This window comes from Protopterus annectens, chromosome 1.part2 (genome assembly GCF_019279795.1).
Source record: "Protopterus annectens isolate FY-2018-M chromosome 1.part2, PAN1.0, whole genome shotgun sequence".
Classification (NCBI taxonomy): Eukaryota; Metazoa; Chordata; order Ceratodontiformes; family Protopteridae; genus Protopterus; species Protopterus annectens.
In genome coordinates, this window is record NC_056727.1 from 1,216,616,115 (window position 1) to 1,216,640,760 (window position 24,646).

Sequence of the window (24,646 nt, forward strand, 5' to 3'; positions counted from 1 at the left end):
TTTGCTCTGAATCAATATGTAAACTGTGTGAGCTGCAAGAATAAAAATCAACCAAAATTTATCAACGACATGCTCCTATAAATCGGAGCTGTGCAACGCAAGTATTTCCTAGTGCCGAATACGTACTTCCCAAGCTTGGGATCTTCAGAGAAAAAATACCAGTGACTAGTGCAAGGAATGAGCCAAATCCCCATGCAGACAGACACCCAAGTTTCTTGTAAGGTTTAGCAAAATATTTTAGAACTTCAACCAGGACAGAAACACACACAAAACTACAATCTACAGAAACTTGCAGTACAATTCAAAGCAAGAATCACCTGGAATTTCTAGAACCTTTTAATATGACAATAACTTTCTGACTGAAGTAAAAAGTCATGGCACTTAGAGAAACAACCGCATATGCCCTCGATTTATGCCTATCAGCAAAGCTTCCAAAACGTTTTCCCTTCTGATTTACCTACATTACAAATAAAATGCTCACCAGGATGACACTTTTAAACAATGCTCTCAACTGTTCCAATGTATTACCTGTCTGAAATATTTCATCAAGCCTTTCAGCCACTTTCTGAGGGAGTCCAGCTTCTATTAGTTTGTCGTAGTGTTCAGTATGAGTACCACTTGAAGTATCCATGGGCTCTTCCTCATCCCTAGACTGAGGCTCTGTTCCATTCACCTCAGCAGCCATCCTGCTCAGCAGCTGTAAGAAAGAAGCATCTTTGTAAAAAGAGTCCATCACTTTTCCAAATAATAAAACAATGTAGCCTTTACATTCATCCTTCATCCACTGTAAAGATTATTTTATCCTAGTTGGGTAGAATTAGAAGTGATTTTCAATTGAAACGATGAGAGACGGAGCCAAGACTATTACCTAGTTAACCTGAACTTGTCTAGTAACTTGGTTGCTGGAAGAGCATAGGAAGGAGTGGCTTTCGTACAGCTTTCTCACTACAGGAAAAAAACAAGTTTATGCCCATGAACAGACATGCCCCTGGTGACTTGAACAGTACTGTAATCATGATTCAGGTAGCAATCAGCATTCTTTGAATTAAGGGAGGGACCAGAGTTAATGAACATGGGTAGCTCCTCCCATTTAGAGCATATGAAGAAACCCCCCTGCCATACAGAACACAGGTGACTGTGCCGGCTGCTCCACTCCACCAAACCTCTACTTCCTACCTGCCAGAGGTGTGCTCCCAGCTTGGAGAATACTATAAGGGACATTAATGTAAAAAACTACAAGAGCAGCCCTACACAACAGGAGATAAACTAAATAGCATGAAAGGGAGGCACAAGAGGGGGACTCTAGGGTAAAAACACTTAAGGAAGGTCACTGATTTTAAAACTACTCCAGTTTATCTTTTTTTTTTTTGCTGACCACGTTAGTTCCACTATGCTAGCAGCCTCTTTTCGTACCCCCTAATGCTGCAATGCAATATCAGTAATTTAAAAACTAATCCAGTCAACAGGAACAGGAAAAGAACAGTACACTTACCATAAATGTAGATGTTAGAGTGTATTCACTGTTGCAGTCATTACATTTGGGTAATCTGCTGGCAGGTTGCCCTCAGTCGGCCTGATTATCCAAGTCTTGGGTCCTGCGCCAGTTGCTGTCTTTTCTTCCATGACGTCAGGTCGTCAGGGGTATAAAACATGTAGTAGATGCCATTATGTCAGTTTTTCTTGCCCCAGATATCAGGTGCCCCCCCTAACGGGGAGCAAATAAAATTAAAAACACAAAGATATACCTCGAACCAAAAGGAAATGCACCAAAAAGTCTTAAGCATAGTAAAGGAAAGTAGAGGCATTGCCAAAGAAAAGCAGGGGGCTGGAGGGAGGGTAACCAGGACTGCAACAGTGAATACACTAACATCTACAGTTATGGCAAGTGTACACAACTGTACTATGTTCTTCATGTTTCACTGTTGCAGTCATTACATTTGGGTAGATTCACAAAGCTATGGTTGGGAGGAGGAGTTTATATAGCATTAGGGCCAGCTATAAGGCCCTACAAGACAGCAGTGGCAAAGCCAGCTATGGATTTAGAGAAAAATTGGTAAATGATAATGCTTGGTGAAAGTACAGAACACTCCAGGTAGCAGCTTCTAGAATATCCCTGGTAGGAACACCTCTGAGAAAGGCTGCAGAAAATGCAGCCCTGGTGGAGTGAGATCTGATCCCCTGGGGGATAGGTTTTCCATGGTGCTTATAGCAGAAATTAATGCAATGGCTTATCCATTTAGAAATGGTTTGTTTTTAAATAGCCTTTCCCTCTACCCCTGCAGCAAATGCTACCAGCAATTGTTCAGATTTTCTTCGAGATTTAGTCCTGTCCAAGTAGAATCCAAGTTGTCTGTGCACATCCAAGGAATGTAGAAGCCGTTACCCTTTGTTCTGTGGATTGGGAAAGAAGGTTGGCAAATGAATGGACTGATTAAGAGCCACACTGGAAACCACCTTGGGCATGAAGGATGGATTGGTCCTGAGAGAGACCCTGTCCGCATGAAAAATGATGAAAGGCTCCACTGCCATAAGGGCCTGTAATTCAGATATATCCTTCTAGCTGAAGTGATTGTTAAAAGGAAGGTTGTTTTCCAAAAAATAAATTTTAAGTCTGCAGTAGCAGCCGTCTCGAAAGGAGGCAGAGTGAGCTTCTCCAAAACAAAGTTAAGGTCACAGGCAGGGGTAGGAGCTCTCCTCAGTGGTCTCAGGTTCTTTGCCCCTCTGAGATACTGCTTGAGCAAAGGATGAGAGAAGAGGGGTGGTTCTGTGTTATAGTGAGCTGAAATAGCCGAGGCGTGGATTTTAATAGATTAAAAACAGGCCCTTGTGAAGCATCTCAGTTAAGTTTTGCAATATCTGAGGTAAATTGGGTGCTGCTGTGCTCATCCCTAAAGACTGGATACAGGCACAGAATCTTTTCCATTTGTCAGCATAAGATTTTCTAGTACTAGGTCTTCTCGCCTCCAAAATGACATCCATCACAGGTATGCTGAAGGATAAGGGTGAATTTAAGTGATTAGCCAGGCTGCAAGGTTCAATGTCAGAAGCTGAGGATGCAGAAATTGGTTCTCCTGCTGAGACAGAAGGGAAGGGGTCTGAGGCAAGTGCCATGGAGATATTTGCGGCACACTGAGCAGGAGTGGGTACCAGTGTTGGCACAGCCAGTATGGAGCAATCAAAATCATCCTTTGTTTGTCCCGTTTGATTTTTAGCAGAACTTTGGAGAACAGAGGCAGAGGGAAAGGCGTAGAGTGATAGGTTTTTCCAGCTGAAGGACAGAACATCCACTTTCCAGGCTTGCTTGTGGGGAGTCCTTGTGTAAAACTTGTCCAACTGGTAGTTCTGGGGGGAAGGCAAATAGATGTCTGGGCTCCCCCGTTTGCTTGTCAACATGTTGAAAATCTGTAGTTCCAGTTTCCACTCGTGTGGGTCCATGTGTTTTCTGCTTAGTCCGTCTGCCAGTGTATTCAACCTTCCTGTCAGGAATTGAGCTTGTAGGTGCCCTTGGTAGCTCAAGGCTGTGTTCCACAATGCCATGGCTAGTCTGCAGAGGGGGTAGGAATGTGTACCCCCCTTCTTATGTACCACAACTGTGGTGTTGCCAGTCTTTACAATTAGTTGTCCAGGAAGAAGGTAGTCCTTGAAGGCTGTCAGAGCATCCTGTACAGTTAACATTTCTTTTTGATCGATATGTAGGTGCATTTCATTTGGGTTCCATTTGCCCTGAATGCACTTCCCTGTCAGGTGAGCCCCCCGTGCATAGCCTGATGCATCTTGGGCGGCAGGGGGTAGTGTAAATGGCAGTCCCTTGTTTTGGTGGCAGGCCTCTGCCCATCATAGGAACTACAGCCGTAGGCAAGGTATGATAGGAATCATTGTTTCTAGGTTGTGACAATGTTGACTCCCATAGACTTTTTAAATGCCACTGTAGTTTCTTCATATGCAGTCTTACATATGGAATTAGAAGAATGCAGGAGGCCATGAACCCCAAGGCTTGCAGTATTTGTCTTGCAGATAGCAGGGTTTTGTGGCCACTTGTTTGAAAGTAAATTACCAAATGAATTTGCTACTCTGGTGTGAGGAAAGCCATCTGGGCAGTTGTACTCAAGCTTGCACCCAGGAATGTAATCTGTTGAGAGGGTACCAGTTGTGATTTTTTTGTTTATGGTGTACCCCAGACAAGTTAGAATCCTTTTTACAAACATCAGATAATTTATAAGTATGGCCCGGTTTTCTGCCTGAATTAGACAATTGTCCAGGTATGGATATATATGAATATTCCTCTGCCTGCAAAAGGCAATAACTGGAGCCAGGCACTTTGCGAATACCCTAGGTGCAGTAGACAAGCCAAAGGGCAGTGCAGAGAACTGATAATGCAAGTAGCCTGCTTTGAAGTGTAGGTATATTCTGCAAGATTCCCTGATTGGGATGTGCAGGTATGCTTCTTTTAAATCTAGAGTTGCCAACCAGGCATCTTTGCCTAGCATAGGAAGTAATTGGTGAAGAGTCAGCATCTTGAATTTTGGAATCTCCAGAAAGTTGTTCAGAGTAGACAGGTCCAGGATTGGATGCCATGGTGGGTCTTTTCTGGGTACCAAAAAAAACCTAGAATAGAAACCTTGTCCCTTTTCCTCTTCTGTTACTGGTTGAATAGCCCCCATGCTTACAAGTGAAAGTACTTGTTTTTGAGCCTCTGTCCACTGATTTGGGGGCAGGTCTGGCCACCTGTTTGGTGTTGGCAACGTGCGGAAATGAAATCTGTATCCCTGGGACACTATTTAAAACCCATTTGTCCTGTGTTATTAGTACCCAGTTCTTTGCATGAAGAGCAATCTTTCCCACCAAAGGGGCGGTTAAAAGGTAAGTGCTTGGCAAATTTAAAAAGAAGTCATTGAGGCCGTTTACCATGGGGGGGGGGGGTCTTGTTATTTCCAGATCTGGAAGTGGAGGCCCCCCACTGCTTAGTTCTAAGAGTCCCCTGGGACTGAAACCTGGGGGTTTTGCTGTGTCTGGGTTCGGCTTGAGGGGATCTGGAAGGGGCGGGAAAAGACCAATTCTTCTTAGGCCAATGCCTACTAAATCTTGGAGGTTGCACTTGTAAGAAATCTTTAACAGTTTGCACAGATTTAGCTTCATCTTCCATCTTTTTTAGAACTTCTTCAGCCTTATTGCCAAACAGGCGGTCCTGATTTAAAGGAGCATCCAACAATTTAGCTTTAACATGATCAGGCAAAGATTGCTCCTTAAGCCAAGCATGCCTTCTAAGCACAGATCCAGTAACAGCAGTCTTGCAGGAGGTCTCTAAATAATCAAAACCACATTGCAAAGTATGCTTTACAACTTGTTCAGCAGAATACATTAAATCCTGTACATCTTTATTTTCCAGTCAGGAATCATCATTTCCTGTTTAAGCAGTCCAATAATATGTTGCTGATATTTTAACACATGAAATTGGCAGTTTAAAGCTGATTGCCAAGGTTGCAGAAGTATAAACCTTTTTACCCCATCTATCCAGCGCCCTGGAGTCTATCAGAAGGGGTAGGATTTTAGCAGTAGAAGCCTTAATGCCCTTAGAGAAATGGTTTCTGGATCTGAAACAGGATTCTGAAAAGGAACTTGTGACTCAGGAACCCTGTAATATCAGTCAGGTTTACTAGGAGCCGGAGGCAGGGAATCAGGGACCAAACTGGATTCCGGGAACACAACAATGTCTAGTACAGGGGGTATAGCCAAAGGCCTATGGTGAGGTAGAAGGAAATCCCGAAGCCTCTTTTTTGAATCAGAAAATTCCTGACTTTCCCAGTGGAAATGCTCCCTTAAAAGTATGTAAAGTTTCCCCAAAAGAAAAATCCTCAGGAGGGGAAGCAGAGGGAATGGAATCCTCTGCATCAGAATCCTCATAAGTCGGTATGGACAAATCCAGGTTATTAGAGTCAGAAGAAACAGAATCCTGATCAGAAGTTTCATAATCAAGCTCAGCCCTAGGCCTCTGGGGAGGGGGGGGTGTTGATTACCCCTGATTAGAGTAATTAGATCTTCAGCCATTTTGATAATTTGTTTTTTTAGGTTTAAGGGCTTGTACATGTGGCCTGGGCAACTTTTTTTAAACCTAAATCAAGATTTTGGCCTTAGTAATGAAGGTGGTGTCGATTTAATATGCAAGTCTGTAGGCCTGAATACACCCTCAGAAGCCATTGCCTGCACAGCTGCTCCAGACCCACCCAAGGTAGAGACATCCGTGGGTTCCAAAGGTGAAGCATCTCGTGACATACCCGACTCTGAATGGGTCTCAGTAGAGGCCTGTGAATCAGAAGTAGCAGGTATCAGGGGATGCAAAAGCACCTCACAGAGTACCGGCGAACTGGCGACTGGCTTAGGAGACGTGTCATTGGCAGTTTTGGACCTCAGTGGCCTCGGTCTTTATCTTTGCATTTTTTTCAGAATCCCGGTAGTCGGATGGCTAACAGACATTTCTGGATAATTAAACAGAGAACCAAAATATTTAGAGGCAAAAATGTATCAACGACGGATAGTGCGCTGATTAAATAAAGCACAAAACTGACAGCAAGGTATGTCATTGTCAGGGCCTAAAAGCAAGGAATACAGTACGAATGAATATCTTTATGAGTTATTTGCTTTCCACAAGTATTACAATTATTAACTTTTACTGACATCAGTAAGGAGCAAGAAAAAGTTTTCCCAACGGGGTACTTTAAGTTGAAGACTTCGGTTCTGAAACTCTAAAATGAAAATTTCAGGAGTCTGCCAACCGGCACTTGCAAACTGCTTCGGGAACCGCACAGCAAGAAAGACTGACAATGGCGTAGGCTGCATGTTTTATACCCCTGACTACCCGACGTCATGGAAGAAGGGACAGCAACCGACGCAGGACCCAAGACTTTGTTAATCAGGCCGACTGAGGGCAACCTGCCAGCAGATTACCCAAATGTAATGACTGCAACAGTGAAACACAAAGATAATCAACAACCTTCTGTAGCAAAGGCAAGTGTGCTACCTTTTGAGTATGGACACAAACTAGAACCATCACACTGCAAAAAAAGGGAATTTTGTGTGTGTGCAATGGTCTCTTCTGCAAGGAAAGTTTCAGTTCTAAAACAGTACATCTACAAGTTCTGCTTTCATCAACAAACAGGAGTAAACTGGTGAAACCTAAGCAGAGCGCGTACAAACACACACACACACACACACACACACACACACACACACACAAACACACACACAAACACACACACAAACACACACACAAACACACACACACACACACACACACACACAAATAAGCACACACATAAACACACACAAACACACACATAAACACACACACAAACACACACACAAACACACACAAACACACACAAACACACAAACACACACACAAACACACACACAAACACACACAAAAACACACACACAAACACACACATAAACACACACAAACACACACAAACACACACACAAACACACACAAACAAACACACAAAAACACACACAAACACACACACAAACAAACACAAACAAACACAAACAAACACAAACAAACACAAACAAACACACAAACTTCTCAAGCTTCAGGCCTCTCCTTTTACCTATATGTAAAGGGCCCTTTTTCACATCTCCACTAGCCTGTACTGAAGCAGAGAGAACTAAAAACTAGACTACTACATAAAAACTCTAGGCCCATCACGTCTAATCTCAAAGAAGGAAGATGAACCTTCTCACACAGCTTTAACACGGAGCAAAGTACAACTTTACCAAATATAGCAATCAAAAACCAACTACAACACAATCCCAAGTATACCCTTATGGCAGGATTCTCTCTGAAACACTCCCCAAATTACTGACGCTCTGAACTAGAGCTGGTCATCATGACTGCAGTCTTACATATCCAAAGAATTAAAGCAGTCTGCAAAAATTCGTACAGAGAAGGAGATACTCCCATAGATGAATAGTCACGGAAGAAAAACAAGTCAAGTACTCACCATAACAATGTAGCTGTGTTGTCTATTTTCATTCAACTGAGAGGTCTCAGATCCAGCCTCAGGTCAGACTCTGCAGCTTTTACTAGACTCACAGATCGCTCAAGACCCTCCCCTTTACCCATAATGCTCCAATCTCCTGGAATATCTTAAAATCAAGATAATAATATGGCATCATGTACACGTGAACAAAAGATAAAGACCTACAGAAAAGCTGGCAGTCAAAACAGGAACAGATCAGTTCCAAAAAGGACAAATCCCAGGCCTCACTAGGAACAGATGGATGGGGTTGGAAGATGGGAAGTTGAGGAAGAATGAAAATGGATAACACATATACAAAAGTTAAGTACTCACCATAATGATGCATGAAATGTCATTTTTTTCATTCATTCAACTGAGGGGATAGGGTCCCCAGCTAGATGAACCTTGGGTGGTCCTCATGGAAGGATATTCCAGAGTACAGCGGAGCCAAATACTGCCCTATTTCTAAACAGTAAGTCTAACTTGTAATGAGCAATAAAGGAATAAGCACTGGACCAAGTAGCAGCTGTACAAATAACTATGGACACTAGACCAAAAGGCAGGTGAGGTGGCTACAGACCTAGTGGTAACATGCTTTGTGAAGCTTGGGTAAATCTAACCCTCTTTCTTTATAAGCAAAAAGATATACAATCAATCATTTAGACAGGGTCACTTTGGAAATTGCTTTACTCAACTTGTTCTCGGAGAAGGATACAAACAATTGGACAGACTTCCTGAAATCTTGCGTTATGTGCAGATAAAATCTAAGCTGCCCATGTACATCCAAAAGATGCAGCATGTATTCTTTTTTGAAATGTTCAGAAAACACGTATAGATTGATGACCTGATTTAAGGTGGATTCGGAAGCCACCTTAGGTAAAAAAAGATGGGTGCACATAACTGACCCTGTTCTTATGGAAGAAAAAGAACGCAGATCGGGCTTGGAATTCTTGTACATGTCTAGCAGAAGTTATAGTAACCAGAAAAATTATTTTCTAGGACGAGAACTTAACCCATTCACTCCAATAGAACTCATGCAGTTTGTACTGTAACTTCCAATGGCTAGAGCCCAAAGCCTTTTGACAGAATCAAAATAGGTCCTCACATTTCAAATAAATGTTCATATCTCCAGAACCATAGGGGTTATGAAAGAAGTACAAATGGCAAACTTTTTAGCATAAACTATTATGGTAGTATTCTTTAGGTTCTAGAGCTTAAACCAAATTTTCTAAGTCAGTCACAGTAAATACAATAACTATTACATTTGTAGTATTTAATAAACAACTTACAATATCTCAGCAAACAAGTTACAATGTCAGCAACATTTTATTCATGTAGTCGACAGCTTTCATATGAGGATAGAGTTTTCTGTGTTGCATGCTTGAGATATTTAGAAAAATGTGAAAATTATATCTATGCAAATTAATCATAAAATAGTTAACATCTATTTACCTGCACTAGACAGGTCAAATATTAATGCAGTTGAGTTTGCCATTGTGCGAGCTTTAACAAAATCTTTTCAAACCTTGTACGTAGCATAGTTTTGGAATTATTGATGCAAACATGAAAGCAATATTTAATGCCTAGAGGCATCAGTAGGAGTTAACCGCTGATGTACCTGGAAGCATCACTTGGATGCAATGAGTTAAGCTCAATCTTAGCTACAGGCTGAAGTGGACGTTTGGTAAGAGCCCAGAGCACAACAGTCAAATCCCAAGGAAGGACAGGATCTGTAACTGGGGACATAAATAAAATGGTACCGTTAAGGAAGCTCCTGCACAATCTTGATGAAGCCAGGGAAAAAAGTCTCCAGAGTGAAAATCTGAAATGGCCGCTAGTTGAACTTTAATAGTAGAATAACTCACCCCATCATTAAAAATGGAACCCTTGTTGGTCTGGAGGGGGGCTTTATGGATGACCGTCTAGCAGCTTTTCTATTGCCAAGGCTGCTGCATCCCTCCGATTGGTTGGAGCAGTGTTTTTTTTGCTGGAGGAATTTGAGGAAATGGTATGGAATAACCTCTGGATACATTTTCCTTCACCCACGTGTCTTGTGGGATGGATACCCAGGCTTCTAGGTGCAGAGAAAGGCACCCCAGACCTCTTCCAGAGTGCAGCAAGACCGCTAACCCTTCAAGCATTGAGTTTGTCAAAGAGGGTATATCTCTGAAGTCTGGATTCGGACAGCCACCTCTGCCATGAGGACAGAGTCTTCCATTTGTTCTTTCTGTGGCAGACGAGGGAGCTCTATCCTCTCGTGATTCCTGGAAAAGGCCCATGGGACTGGGGAAACCATATCTTTTTACCACCTCACAGACTCATAAAGAAGCATCTCTGAAGGACAGAAAAATGGATTCAGACAGGGTCTTTGTCTTGTTCACTTCTGGAGAGCATTTCCTTAACTTTGGGACTGAACAAAGATGAGCCATCAAAAGGAGCACTGACTAACTTGAAGGGCTCAGCAAATATCACACAAGCACATCCAGGCATATCTCCTGCCCACAATGCCTGAATCTGTAACCCTAAAGGCACCCTCAGCTGTACAAGAGATGAACCTCGTGGATGCACTGAAAACTGATTGTAGGGCGGTCAGTTGTGAAGAAACTTTCCTAGATCTGTACAGACACTGACACTAAAAAAATTTGAAAAGCTCAACGGTCAAATCCCCTTGCAGTCTGATGAAATGTACCAAATAATTCAGTGAGTGAAGGGTAACTGTCGCCAAGACATAACTGTGCTTGCCAAATCTGAGCAACGCCCTGGAAGGTGCGAGTCCCAGATGAGGACTGTCTGAAGGCTAGTTTGGGGAGGCTGTCCCAGTGGAAGAAGCATGAGAGGATCAGAGCTCAAACTCTATGTAGGAAGAACAAGCTCCTGAGAGAGTAAGGATGTCCTCACTGTGACTACAGAGAAGGCCCTCTTCACAATCTCAAAGGCAGAAGGTCCAGGAGCAAAAACTGATCACACCAATGCCAAAACTACCTGCACCAAACTCTGGATCCCTGCAGATTCCTGGCTCAAGAAGGGAGATGAAAGGATGGCTCAGATAACTTCAGTGTAAATACCAACCCCACCCCTGGCAGGCACAGATGCTTTGGCTCCAAGAACCATTCTGCTCCAAAGAGATCAGAACAGTTTGACTTAGGGGCATGGCTGGAGTGGAAGAATGGCCAATCTTCAGATCAGATAGACATCCTCAAAGATCTTGGATAGGAGGACTCAAAGTAGGTTTTATAAAGGGGGTTTTAAAAGGAAAAGGAACGAAACACTGGTGATAAAATTCTTACAAAAAAGGATATCTGGTTAACTTCCATAGCTTGAGAGCAGAAATCCGCGTCATGTAGCGGCAAATGAGATCAGGGGTATTCTAGAAGAGTGGGGTGTTATTGGTAAAGGGGAGAGTTTGAGAGTTGCATCCGCGAGTCTAGTAAAAGTAGTAGAGTCAGATCGGAGACCCATCAGTTGATGAATGAAAGTTGCATCAGATACAGGTAGCTTGATCTCTGTGGTCACTTTTGGTTCAATGGGATTGTGCGCCCCTGAAATCTAAAGTTAAATATTTACCAGAAAGATAGACCTGTATTTTCAATTTCTGTCCGGTTCAACCAGAGTCTCATCAGATTCGACCTGGATTCAATTGCCAGCCTTTTTTCAGAGACTTAGATCCAGGAGATTCGTCTTCTCTACTCATAACACACATCTCTCCCTATCCTCCACCTCAGAGTTTGCCCCTGAACACTTCCCCTTACTAAAGGGATGGCCTTCACAACTCTGAAACAAAATGGACAATCAATGACCCAAAGGGAACCGCTAGCAGACCCAACTACCCAATCTACCATAAATATAAAAGGCTTAAGAGACAGCTAGTAGGGGAGAGGAGAGGGGGATGGCTGAACCACATAGAAACAGACAACACATCTATCCAGCCATAAACAAACTTTATAACAAGAGAAGGAAGCTACTGCAAGACAGCAAAATCCCATAAAGGGAAGGCATCCCTGATCAGCACTAGCAAAAAACTACGTTCGCTAATAAAATCATCAAAGGCCAACTTCGAGAGAAAAATCGCTAAGGACACTAAAGATGATCACAAGGCCTTCTTCAGTTATGTTAGAAACTTGGGCGGAAACCCTCAGATATGCGCAGAGTTCATTCATAACAGCAAAAAATACACTGAACCCACAGATATTCCCAACATCCTGGCAGACAGGTTCAGTGCAAATTTCTCCCCTCCCTCTCCCCCAAAAGATTAAATAAATATCTCAGCTGAATGCAACCTCCCTGAAATCTCAGATGTCCAGGTGAGAGCTGCCCTCAGCAAAGCTAAAAAAAATACAGCATCCATGGGACCTGACGGTGTCCCGGGTTGCGTGCTACGTGAACTCCTAGAGGAGCTAAACCCGCACATAAAAACGCTGTTTAATCTTAGCCTTGCTACAGGATACGTCCCTGAACACTGGCTTACAGATACAGTGGTCCCACTCCACAAAGGTGGCACCTCTATAGACCCTGGAAACTACCGCCCCATAAGCTTGACCAGCCTGGTCTGCAAAGCTATGGAAAGGATCATTATGGTACTCAAAGACATCGGGGACCTACAGACAATTGACCCTACCCAGTTCGGCTTTGAAAAAGGCAGATCCTGTCTTTTAAACCTGGCGGACTTTTTTGAAACAGTCGGCCATCGATGAAGGCAAAGCAGTTCATACAGCCTTGAAGGCTTTTGGTGAGCCGAGGCGCTAAAGAGAAAGAGAAAATAAAGTTTTATTTTCACTGGTTGTTCCTTTTGGTGGTGTTTCAGTTCATACTACAGTTTGGTGTTGCATAGAGTTCATACAGCCTACCTGGATCTGGCAAAAGCCTTCGACAATACCCCACTCAGGCATCATAGACAAGCTCAACAGCTTAAATGTAAACCAGTTTGTCACAAGATGGGTTGCAAACTGGCTAAGGGACAGAACCCACAAAGTCAGAATAGCTGGAGCTATGTCAGACTAAGCCAGTCACAAGTGGAGTCCCACAGGGCTCTGTCTTGGGACCCCTCTTGTTCGGCATTTATTTCTCAGATGTGCAGGCAAACATACGGGGGTTGTGGCTGACAAAGTTTGCAGACTACTGCAAACTAGGCGCCATAGTCGACACACCAGCTGACACATGCATCCTCCAGAAGGACCTCACAGAAACAGACGACTGGTGCCAGAGTCATGGCCTTAAACGAAATGCCAAAAAATGTATAGTCATCCCCTTTGGAAAAAACAAAGTACCCACAAATTACCACATAGGTGGTAATCCATTAAGTACGGAAAAAGTAATCAGAGTCCTGGGGACTCAAGTTGACAGTGACCTCTCATTTGACACCCACGTCGCCAAAGTGGTTAGAAAGACCTTCTACCTTGCCTACCTTATCATGAAGGGATTCAAATCCAGATCAATGGATGTCATTGTACCCTTATATTCCTCCCTTATCAGGCCTATGACTGAGTACAATGCCCCATTTGGTATATACCTCACCCGGCACCTGCAGCAGCTGGAGAGACCCCAAAAGTACCTTACCTAGAGGATCAAGGGTCTCCAGCATATCTCATATGCTGCCAGACTGAAAAAGCTCCAGCTCTATTCAGTAGCATACCTCCTGCTCAGAGGTGATCTGTGCCTTACGTACAAGGCCATGTCCAATTCAGAATTAATGGACATGCTCCACCTCAAAAATTCCAAATCCATCAGAGCCACGAGAGCTAAAGATCTAAATCTCAGCACAAATATGAATAGGACATGCTGGAGGGACAGATTCATAACCCAGAGGCTTCCCGCACTCTGGAACAGGATACCTGTCCATGTTAGGCAGAGCCCCTCACTGACTCTCTTAAAGAGAAATCTGGACGAATGGATGGGTGATCGTAGGTTTACCCCGGGGGTCATCTCTGTGTCATTGCTAGAGGCACAGTAAACAAAATTTAATTTAAATTGTACACTTTTGTATCATTACATGGGGTGGCGAAAGCCACATACACTTTGGCTAGGCTTATAAATGCCCTAGGGCAGATAGCCTAGTACTATACTATGAAACTATCATTATGGTAAGTATACAACTTACCTATATGCTGTTGTCTTTTCAGTCCGACTTCACTCCTGGGGACTCCCAGATATATGTGGCTAGGGACTCTGTCCCACAGGTTGAGTATTTCCAGAATGGTAGAACCAAAGGAGGCTCAGGAACTTGACTGTACATCCAGTTTGTAATGGGACATAAAAGGACAAGTGTTTGACCAAGTAACTGCAACAGACATCAACAGAAACACTACAGAAAAAAAAGCAGTTGAAGCTGCAACTGCTAGCAGAATAACCTTGAGGGTTAGCAGGTAAGCTTCTTCCACTCAAAGCACACACACAAAAGAATACAGTCAAGTCAAAAAGCCATCTGGATAAGGTCACTTTAGACACTGGCTTTTCCAGCCTCCTTTAGAAAAACAGAACTGCTCCGTTTTCCTAAAGCCTTTTGTTTTATCCAAATAAAATATAAAAGTGGATCTATGAATGTCCAAACAATGAAGTAAATATTCCCCCGTACTACAAAAATTTGTAAAGAAAAACAGGCAAACAAATAAGTTGGTCCAAGGCAGACTCCTAAGCAACTTTGGGTAAAAAAGGTTAAGAGTAACCCTGCCCTTATAAAATATCAAATAGGGAAGAAGAGAGGACAGCACATGCGGCTCTTGACACTTGTCCACCAGAGGTGAACACCAAGAGAATAGTTTTCCAAAATACAAACTTCAAGGAAACAGTATAGGTTTCACAGGTAGGTACTAGGCTATTGGCCCTAGGGCCTATATAAGCCTAGCTAAAAAGGAACTCTGGCTTTTGCCACCAAAGAACATTATTTTCCTGTGTCCCAGTCAAGCACAGCCACAGAAGTGATCCCCAGGGTGAATTTCCCATCCAATCAAAATTTTTCTTGAAGAGTGCTAATGAGGAGCACTGACAGACAGGCAAGTCTTGTTCCAGAGTATGGGAAGTCTCTGGGACAGCAATCTATCCCTCCAGCATTTTCTGTTTATTGTGGTGACAAGGTTTAGGTCCCTACAAAGTGTAGTTCGGAGGGACTGGGATTTCTTTAGGTGGAGCATATCCAAAAGCTCTGGATTTGACGTAGCTTTGTATTTTTGGCAGAGATCGCCTCTGAGTACACGATATGCGACGGAGTAAAGCTGGAGTTTTTTTAGATGGTCAGCGTAGGGTATCTGAGACCAGTAATCCTCTTTGTAAGGTATTTCAGTGACCTCTCCAGTTGTTGTAGAGGTCTTGTGAGGTACATAGCAAAAAGGGCGCTGTACTCTATAATGGGTCTAATGAGTGATGAATAGAGGGGAATAAGGACCTCTGTTTTTCTGGATGAGAAACCTTTTGTGATGGTGTGCCATGCAGAAAGATTTCCTGACCACTGTGGCGATGTCATTATCAAAGGAGACACTACTGTACACCTGTGTCCCAAGGTCTCATCACACTTTCAGTGTTAAGTATACTACCACCTATGTGTAATACATGGGTACAGAGTTTTTACCAAAGGTGATGACAATGCACTTTTTGGCATTGGGCTTCAGGCCATGGCTTTGACACCAGGCATCTGGTCTCAGTGAGGCCCTTTTGTAGGATGCCCACATCGTTAGGAGTTTCGATTATGACTCCCAGTTTGCAGTCATCTGCAAACTTCATTAGCCAAAGACCTTCTGTGTTAGCCGGTACTTCAGAGAAATAGATACCAAACAGGAGAAGACCCAGGACAGAAACCCTGTGGTACTCCACTTGTCTGAAGTCGGACTTGGAGTCTGCTACTTTCAGTGTGGGTTCGGTCCGTGAGCCAGTTTGCAACCCATCTTGTGACATAGGGATTTATACCTAGTTTAGGGAGTTTATCTATAATTCCAGAGTGGCGGATGGTATCAAAAGCCTTGGCGAGATATAGACATGCTGTATGAACTACCTTCCCTCATTTATGGCCTTGGCGACTGCTTCAAAGAAGTCCATCTGGTTTAGGAGACATGATCTGCCTATTACAAACCCGAACTGGGTGGGGTCCAGAGTTTGGACATTACCAGTGTCTTTGTTTTTGAGTTCCATGATGATTTGTTCCATGGCCTTGCAGACCAGGCTCGTCAGGCTAATGGGGCAGTAGTTCCCGGGGTCCAACATGGCTTCCCCTTTGTAGAGTGGGATAACAGTTGTGGTGCACCATTCAGTGGGCACAAAGCCTGAGGTGAGGCTATGACCGAACATGGTACTTAGGTGGGGTGACAGTTTGTTCTGTAGTTTGTGCAGAATGCAGCCTGGGATATGGTCAGGTCCCATGGATGCTGTGTTCTTGGCTTTGGAAAGTGTTTTTCTTACGTGTGCAGCCATGATTACAGGAACTTTGCATTCTTCTAGTGTAGAGATGGGCCCTCTGGGGGAGGGGGTAAAATTAGCACTGAACCTGCCAGAATGTTGGCAATATCAGTTGATTCTGTATATTTAGTGCCATTGTGATTAACTCAGAGCAGATCTGAGTGTTGCCATTGAGATTCTTGACATCGCTATAGAATGCTTTGTGGCTGTCTTTAGTCTCAGTGGCAATTTTGTTTTCGTAATTAGCTTTGGAGGATTTTGAGGGATTTCACCTTCTTACTGAGGCTGACCGGGGAGATCCTCCAGTCATGGGATTTTACTCTCGTTTGCAACAGTTTTTTTCTTCTGTTGTAGAGTTTATGGCAGAGTACCACCAGATTGGCTTCCTTTTTTTGGAGGTCAGCACGATCCATGCACTCGTGTAAGTGCTTATAAAGTGCATTTGTGTAGGATTCAGCAGTCGTACCTCGATTGTCCGTCTGCGTAAGTGTAATGAAGTTTGCCACGTGTAAAGTTGGCTTTGGAGAAGTTTTTTTTACAGTGGTTTCCCTCATGAGGGGTGGGGGCGGGATTTGGATGTCTAAGGTGATCAGCTTGTGGTCGGATCTGACCGAGGAACTGACCTCTGGTGTGGAACACCGGTCGCCCATGTTGGTAATGACCAGGTCTAGGATATTGCTGCCTCTGGTGGGGGTGTGAATAAGCTGATCCAAGGAGTTGGAATTTATGAATTCCAGAAAACATTGAGCAAAAGAGTTGGTACAGGAGTAGTTTTCCCAGTTAAAGGTGGGGTAGTTGAAGTCGCCCATTATTAGGGTGTTGGGTTGTACCCTAATATTTTCCAGTGCATCAAGAAATGAGGAGTGGGAATCCTGGGGCATGGTGGGTGGTCTGTAGCAAGCTACAATTTGGATTGCGGTCTTGCCCACAGTTAGTTGCACTTGGATAATCTCAGATGCATTATGCTGTGCAACTAGCCTGAAGATGTGGATATCCTTAATTAATATGGACACGCCTCCACCTTAAGTGCTTCGGTCCGGGTTAGGTGGCCGAAAGGTGTGACATAAATTATGACCTGGTAATGCAGGGGTGCTCTCTGGAGCTTTGAACCAGGTCTCGGTCACTGCACAGATGTTTAAGTTCTCCATTTTAAGGAGTGCCTCGAGTGAGTGCATTTTGAGGTTTAGACTTGTAGCATTATCCTCAGATTTTGCTTGCTTGTACCTGTTACGGTGGTGAATTTGCCATTTGAACCTTTCCTAAAAAAGGCACTATAGGGGTGGCAAGGGCCTTCACCAGTATCCAGAATCCCAAGGGTGACAGGTGCAGGCCATCGCTGGCAAAGGATCGTGGTCTGTCAATCATGTCATCCCAGGCAAACAAATACTGGATCCCCTTAGAATGACACCAGAAGCTTAGCCAATTGTTGAAGTCAATCATTTTGTCCTTGCACTGTGATAACACTCTGGGTGATGGCAGGATGCTACTGGGGGCTAGGGTTAAACCTGTCTAGGCTACAAGATCGGAGAGCTCCTCCACGTCTCCATGTAGTCCAAGGAGGTACGTATCAGGTCATTCACACCAACATGGACAATGACAGTCATATTTGTACTTGTTGTGGAGTGACCAGAGTGCGTGCGTTATGGCGGATCCTGGCACCCGAAAGGCAGCTGACAATAAGTTTCTCCTTGTTTAACCAGAATACTGCAACATGGAAGAGGAGGACATCCATAGTTACGGTAATATTTTACTCAACTATTCTATGTCCTATTTTCATGTTGCAGTATTCTTAAGAATCTCCATACCTAATTGTGGTCCAGTTTGTAGTGTTTGGTGATGGTATGGACAGATGTCCAGACAGCTGCTTCTAGAACAGAAGCAGTATCCAGCCCCTTGAAGAAGGCTCTAGATGAAGCCATGGCTCTAGTAGAATGGGCTTTGATGTTAAAGTCCAGGTTTTTGCCATGGTAGGTGTAACAAAAGGAGATGGCCTTTGAAATCCGGGCAGAAATAGTCTGCTTTGTCACACTTTTCCCACAGCCCTGGGGTGAAGAGAGACAACTATTGCTCTGATGTCCTAAAGGATTTGGTCTTGTCTAGGTAGAATCTCGGCCGTCTGTGATCAAGGGAATGCAGAACTCTCATGGTCATTCCGGGGTTGTGGAAAAAAGGTGGGGAGGTTGATATATTGGTTCAGGGACAACTCACTGACCACCTGAGGCATGTAGGACAGGTTAGTCTATCCTTGTGGAAGATTAGACAAGGAGGAGCGAGTATGAGGGCCTGGAGCTCAGACACTCTCCTAGCCGATGTCAGGGCCATCAAAAGGACAGTTTTCCAAGTGTAGTACCTTAGAGAAGCTGTAGCTGCTGGCTCAAATGTAGCAATGGTGAGCCAACACACAGTTCAGGTCTCAGGGTGGTATAACTGGTCTCCTGGGTGTCTTGAAATGCAATATTCCCTTAAGGAATAAGGTCACATGACATTTGAAGTGGAGGGTCAAGAGGCAGACAAGCAGAAACAGCGGCAAGGTGGGCCTTAACAGAAGAATACGCCAGCCCTGCCTGCAACAATTCAGGGGAATCTCTCCTTGACAAGGGTCTAGACATCTTTTAAGATGGCAAATAGAAAACCTTTTCCATTTAGACAGATGGAACCTCTTAGCGTTGGGCTTCCTGGCCTCCTGCAGGACATTAAGCACTTCCTCAGTGTTAAGGTGTCTGAAAGGGATCAAAACTTATCACCTACGGGGTTAGGCTCAGACATTTTATTTATTTTTTTTTATTTATCATTTGTTGACCGGGAAAGTCTGACCAGGTTCCACAGAGCCTGTTTTCAGCGGAGGCCCGGGGAGAAATGCTCCAGATGCATGTCTTTCCAAGTGGAGATGGACCAAGGATCCCTTGCCCTGTGCAAGTAGGTCCACTCTGATGTAACGTATGATGACTGCCGATGGCTAAATGCAGGAGGTGAAACCAATGCAGTCTTGGCCAAAAGGGAGTCACCAACAAGATTTTTGGTTTGTCCTCCTTAAATTTTCCTTAGGCCTTTTTGTAGTAGTAGGTAGGGGTGTGAGCGTGTAGAGAAACATTCCCTTCCATGACACATAGAAGGTGTCCATCGCCCTCGTTAGGGGGCTGGGTGCCCTGGTACAAAAAACTCTGGTAGTTGAGGGGATGCAAACAGATCTATTTGTGGTGTACCCCACCAGTGGACTATATCCAGAAACATATCCCTGTGTAGCATCCATTCATGGGATTGTGACATGGACCTGCTCATGGTGTCTGAGTGTTCTGAGCTGAGACAAGGCAGGCCACCTGCATAGTGACTCCCATGTTGGACCACCAGCTCCCAGGCCTGGAGTGCAAGTCTGCACAGCAAGATCAATCTTGCTTCCCCAGTGTTTGTTCACATACCAAAAAACTGTAGCGTTGTCTGTGAACTTCTAGGGGCCATGCTTCAGAATGTTTTGAAAGGCCCTCAGTGCAAAGACGGCGGCCCTCATATCTCGGACGATGTGCTCCCTCTTGGAGGAGCCAATCCATGTGCCTTGCACCTTCAAGCTACCCAAAGTAGCTCCCCAACCAAGGTCTGAAGCATCGGTGTACATTTCCCTGACTGGAGTGAGGGGGTTGTAAGGGAAGTCCTGGGTTGAGAGAGACTTTATCCACCCAAAGGATCTCCTTCCTTTGGCATGGTATGAAGGGAATGGCATGTTCAAAGAGGTGGGAGTGTTGAGTCCATGTAGACCTCAGGTGCCACTTGAAGTTTCCTCACAAATGGAAATGTACCTGCCTTCACCCCACCTAAAATCACTCCAAGTATATGCCCCCAGGGAGGTTCTCTCTCAGGTTCCTAAGCAGTCTATAATCTCCCACAGCTATTTTCCTAGGAGATTATCTAAGCTCCCTGCATCTCTTATAGCTACACATCACATGACTCAACTTTGTAAATATCTTCTTTCTTTAAAAGTGTGCATGTAAAGTGTATCCACATTTACTTAAATGTATATATGCAAAATGTTTTCACACCTAATACACAAGAGTGTTTTGCTCAAATGAAACTGTATAACCCACAAGACCACCCACAATGAATTTTGTTGACTATGCGTGACACTGAATGTACTTATTTGTAACTGTACTATGTAACGTATGTTTTACACTTCTGTATCTTTGTATCTAAACTGTATAATGCATCTTGGAGCTTTTCTCCCCAGGCCTCCACTGAAAATGGGTCATTTGGGCCCAGTGGACTTCCCCGGTAATCAAACTAGAAATAAATAAAATGTGGAGGCTTGCCAGTGGCAACATGGAGATTGCAGTGGGAAAGGGGTATGGGATCTGGAGGGGGCGGAGAAGGCTAGTCGTCACAGACTACCTGCCCTGTCGTCAAATGAGGGTTTCTGGATTGGAGTCTGAGCAGGCCTGGAAGGTGCCTGCTGCTTCCTGGAGCTCTTATGAGCAGTAGGAGCAGAATGTTTTCTGATGAATTGCATCTTAGTGCGATAATTCTTGAGGAATTTAGGAATTGGTGACAAACAAAACATTTAATTCTTTACCCTTCTGTTGAAGGGCTTTCAAAAGCTCTGCCACTCTGGCCCCAAACAGGGCAGTACTGCCCAGGGATGCACCTAAAGGTTTAGCCCGAATATAGTCTGGTACGAGTTTGAGCCTCAGCCACGAGTACCTTCCGAGCACAGAGGCAGAAGCTGCAGATCTGGTCAAGGCCTCTGCAGCATCATAACTACATCTGATTGTGTGCCTTGTTATTTGTGAGGACAAGGAGATCAGGGTAGAAATTTGAGACTGTGGGTGAATCTGGGAGATTAGCCAAGAGTTCTGAAACCAGAGTCAAAAGGGCCAAAGAATACCTGGACATGCGAGTTTGGTAGTTGACTGCCCTAAAGGTCAAAGTGGCAGAGGTTTATACCTTTTTTACCAATGCACTCCATAGTTTTACTGTCCTTATCAGTGGGAAGGACAGAGGTAGAGGGTAGTAGTCTGGAAGGTTTGTCAGCAGAAACGAAAATAGTACCAGGGTCTGCAACTGGGCATTTTCAGAAATTTAGCCCCTTCTGGGACCTTACAAAATCTGTCAGGCCTTCTAGGAGAAGGGGATTGGGATTTAGAATTTTTAGAAACCGCATTGAAGGTGTCTAAGAAGGCTGGTAGGACTGTTGGAATGGCAGAAGGTGAATGGGTGCCCATTTGTAAGAGTTCATAGTACCGCTTTTGGATTTCAGTCATTTCTGTGGAATCCTATTCGAAAAACTCTCATCCAAGACATGAGTTCTCCAAAGGTAAGGTCCACTCCAAGGGAATCTGCCTCAGCAGAGTCCTCCTCTGGGGAGGCATACCCTAGTGGGAATGGAATTTGGGAAGCACAGGAAAGGGAGTCCTCAAAAGAGGAATCTGAAGAGTCTTCAGCTTCAATTGGAAAAGGATCTGCAGTCAAAGGACTAGGGCTCATAACAGAAGAGGCAGCCAGAGGAGAAGCAGCCACTGAAGGCCTAGGGGCCATGAAAGCATTAAATAAACCTGGAGAGAAAGCCCGTCAATCAGGCAAGCCTTCAGAAGGTGGAGATATTTAGTTGGTTTCCTTTTTGAAGAAAACACAGGCCTAGAGGGCGCAAGCTTCAGATGGCTCCCTAAAGGTAAAAGGGTCTGTCTGGACATCTGCAGAGAGCCGAGGCACCCCCTCATCATCGGCATCTGAGGTCTGGGTAACCTCCACGGACACGCTTGCAGCCCTTGGTTCTGAGGCCTCCGGAACAGTACCCACTATATCAGAGCTGTCTGGTTCCATATATTCCTCCAGGCGTACATCGGCCAAAGGGGGAACAGCAGGTGGAGGTGGTGCAGCAATAGGCTCAGGCCTGGAAACTGACCTTTTTCGGTGGCTCGACTACCTGACTGGACAACCCTTCTATCGCAAGAGCAAGACGTTTGAGTAGTTTGTTTTTTCTGAATAGATATTAAGGGCATGCAGACAGCTGCAAAGAGTCTTTGCAACAAAGGCCTGGCAAAGTGCACAGGATTTATGGTCATGGTTGGGCTCTATGGAGAACAAGCACAGGTCGTTGGCATCTTTATGGGGGATCTGACATACACGCCTACACTTGCCTTTCCTGTATGACATGAAACTGGGCAGGCATAGAACAAGTACCCTGTTGGGGCCTTTTTTCTTATCTTAAACTCGCAGGATCAGACAGCAGAAACAGCAGGATGAGCAAACGTTTGACTGACAGCAGAGAAGTTCTGGAGAAGGTACGTGCAGATGTTACTTTTACGGCCCATGCACCATACAGCCAAAGTCAGACATCCCACACACCTTGCGGTGACTAAAGCTTTTGTTTACTGGCCGGAAGTTCAGGTGGCTAGGTAGAGTAACTCAAAGGTTACAGGGAGAATCCCAGCCTTTATAATTCGGGTCAAAAGTACACATGACCAGAGTAACGCCTACTCAAGTGTCCCTCAAACTCCCACCCAGAGTGTCAGTTGGCCTGCAAACATCCCGTATATCCTGTGTTCCAATGCTGTTTTGGCACCCAATCTCAACTGCGCTTTGGCTTTATATTCCTATCACGCTGTTTTTGGACTCACGGCTTTGCTGCATCTTTCATGTCATCTCCCCACAAGTTGTCATTTTTCACCTTGTCAATCAGTAAATTTTCTCTAAATTGTTGTTGGTTAACTGCCTTTTTCTAAATAACTGTTTCTTATGTAGGTGCCAATATGTTTAACTGTAAACCTGAGCAGGCAGTGTCTAATACCCGCTGAATGGTCCCATTTTGCCGTTTACAGAAAATAGTAATTTTCGGCCATACATTGAGATACCACCTATACCTGGGTCAAGTTTCAATCTTCTTCTTTTGGCTTTTCCCCGTTAGGGGTCACCAGAGCAGATCACCTGTCCGCTCATGATTGGCAGTGGAGTTTTATAATGTTGAGTTGCCAGCCTGGCACCCAACCTTCCACAGAAGGCGCACACATGCACTCACACCTAGGACCAATTTAGAGTGTCCAATCCACCTACAGCATGTCTTTGGGATATGGGAGGAAACTGGAGCACCCAGGGGAAACCCATGCAACCACAGGGAGGACATGCAGACTCCACACAGAAGGCACCCCCAGCTGAGGATCCAACTGGGGAACCTCTTGCTGTGAGGCAGCAATGCTAAAGTATAGTTTTGTACCTACCATAAATGTAGATGTTAGAGTGTTCACCCTGCGGCAGTCATCACACTTGGGTTATCCTGCCATCAGGCGGTCCCCGCAGTCGGCATGAGTTCCAAAGTCATAAAACAAAACCTTCAGGCACAAGCAAATACACCAGAGGTTGTATAGGATAGAGTGGTATAGATAAGTTCAGCTAGTTCAAAGGGGATGGAGGGAGGGTAACTTGGACTGCAGCAGGGTGAACACTAACATCTACATTTATGGTAGGTACAAAACTGTACTAGGGTCATAGTGTTACCCTGCTGCAGTCATCACAATTGGGTTGAATCCCAAAGCTAAGGATGGGTGGTGGAGTTAAACAGGGTTACAAGAAGCTAGTAGGCCCTGCAGAACTGCAGTGGCAAAACCAGCTCTAGTCTTAGAATATAGAGGTAAGGGATAGTGTTTGGTGAAGGTGTGCACTGAACTCCAAGTTGCAGCTTCCAGAATATCCTTGGTTGACACTCCCCTGAGAAAGGCTGTTGATGTAGCTGTAGCCCTGGTGGAGTGGGACCTAATGTTAGCAGGTACCGGTTTCCCATGATGCGTGTAGCAGAAATGTATGCAATGCCCTATCCATTTAGAAATGGTCTGTTTTGAGATGGCTTTTCCTTGTGATCCTGCAGCATAGGCTACAAAGAGCTGGTCAGATTTTCTGAAAGCCTTAGTTTTACCAAAGTAGTAACGCAATTGCCTGTGAATGTCCAAAGAGTGCATGAGACTTTCTCCTTTGTTCTGGGGATTTGGGAAGAAGGTGGGCAAATGAATGGTTTGGTTTAGGGCCACACTAGATACCACCTTTGGCATAAAGGAAGGGTTCGTTCGTAGAGAGACTGTCTTGGAAAAATGAGGAAAGGCTCCACTGCCATTAAGTGCCTGTAGCTCTGAGACTCTTCTAGCTGAGGTTACTGCTAGTAGCAGGGCAGTTTTCCATGAAAGAAATTTTAAACCTGCTGAAAAAGCTGGTTTAAAGGGTGGCAGTGTAAGCTTTCCAGAACAAAGTTGAGATCCCAAGTAGGTGTTGGTGCTCTC

At 44.4% G+C, this 24,646-nt stretch overlaps 1 protein-coding gene across 1 annotated transcript in view; it reads right to left on the reverse strand.

Annotated features, from left to right (window-relative positions):
- Nucleotides 1-24,646, reverse strand: part of HNRNPR (heterogeneous nuclear ribonucleoprotein R) — a 1,454,575-nt gene that overhangs the window by 1,127,811 nt on the left and 302,118 nt on the right. The window contains exon 2 of the mRNA XM_044060074.1: nt 529-697. Within this exon, the coding sequence (XP_043916009.1) occupies nt 529-685 (157 nt within the window). The 5' untranslated portion in view covers nt 686-697. The remainder of the gene's footprint in view (nt 1-528; nt 698-24,646) is intronic.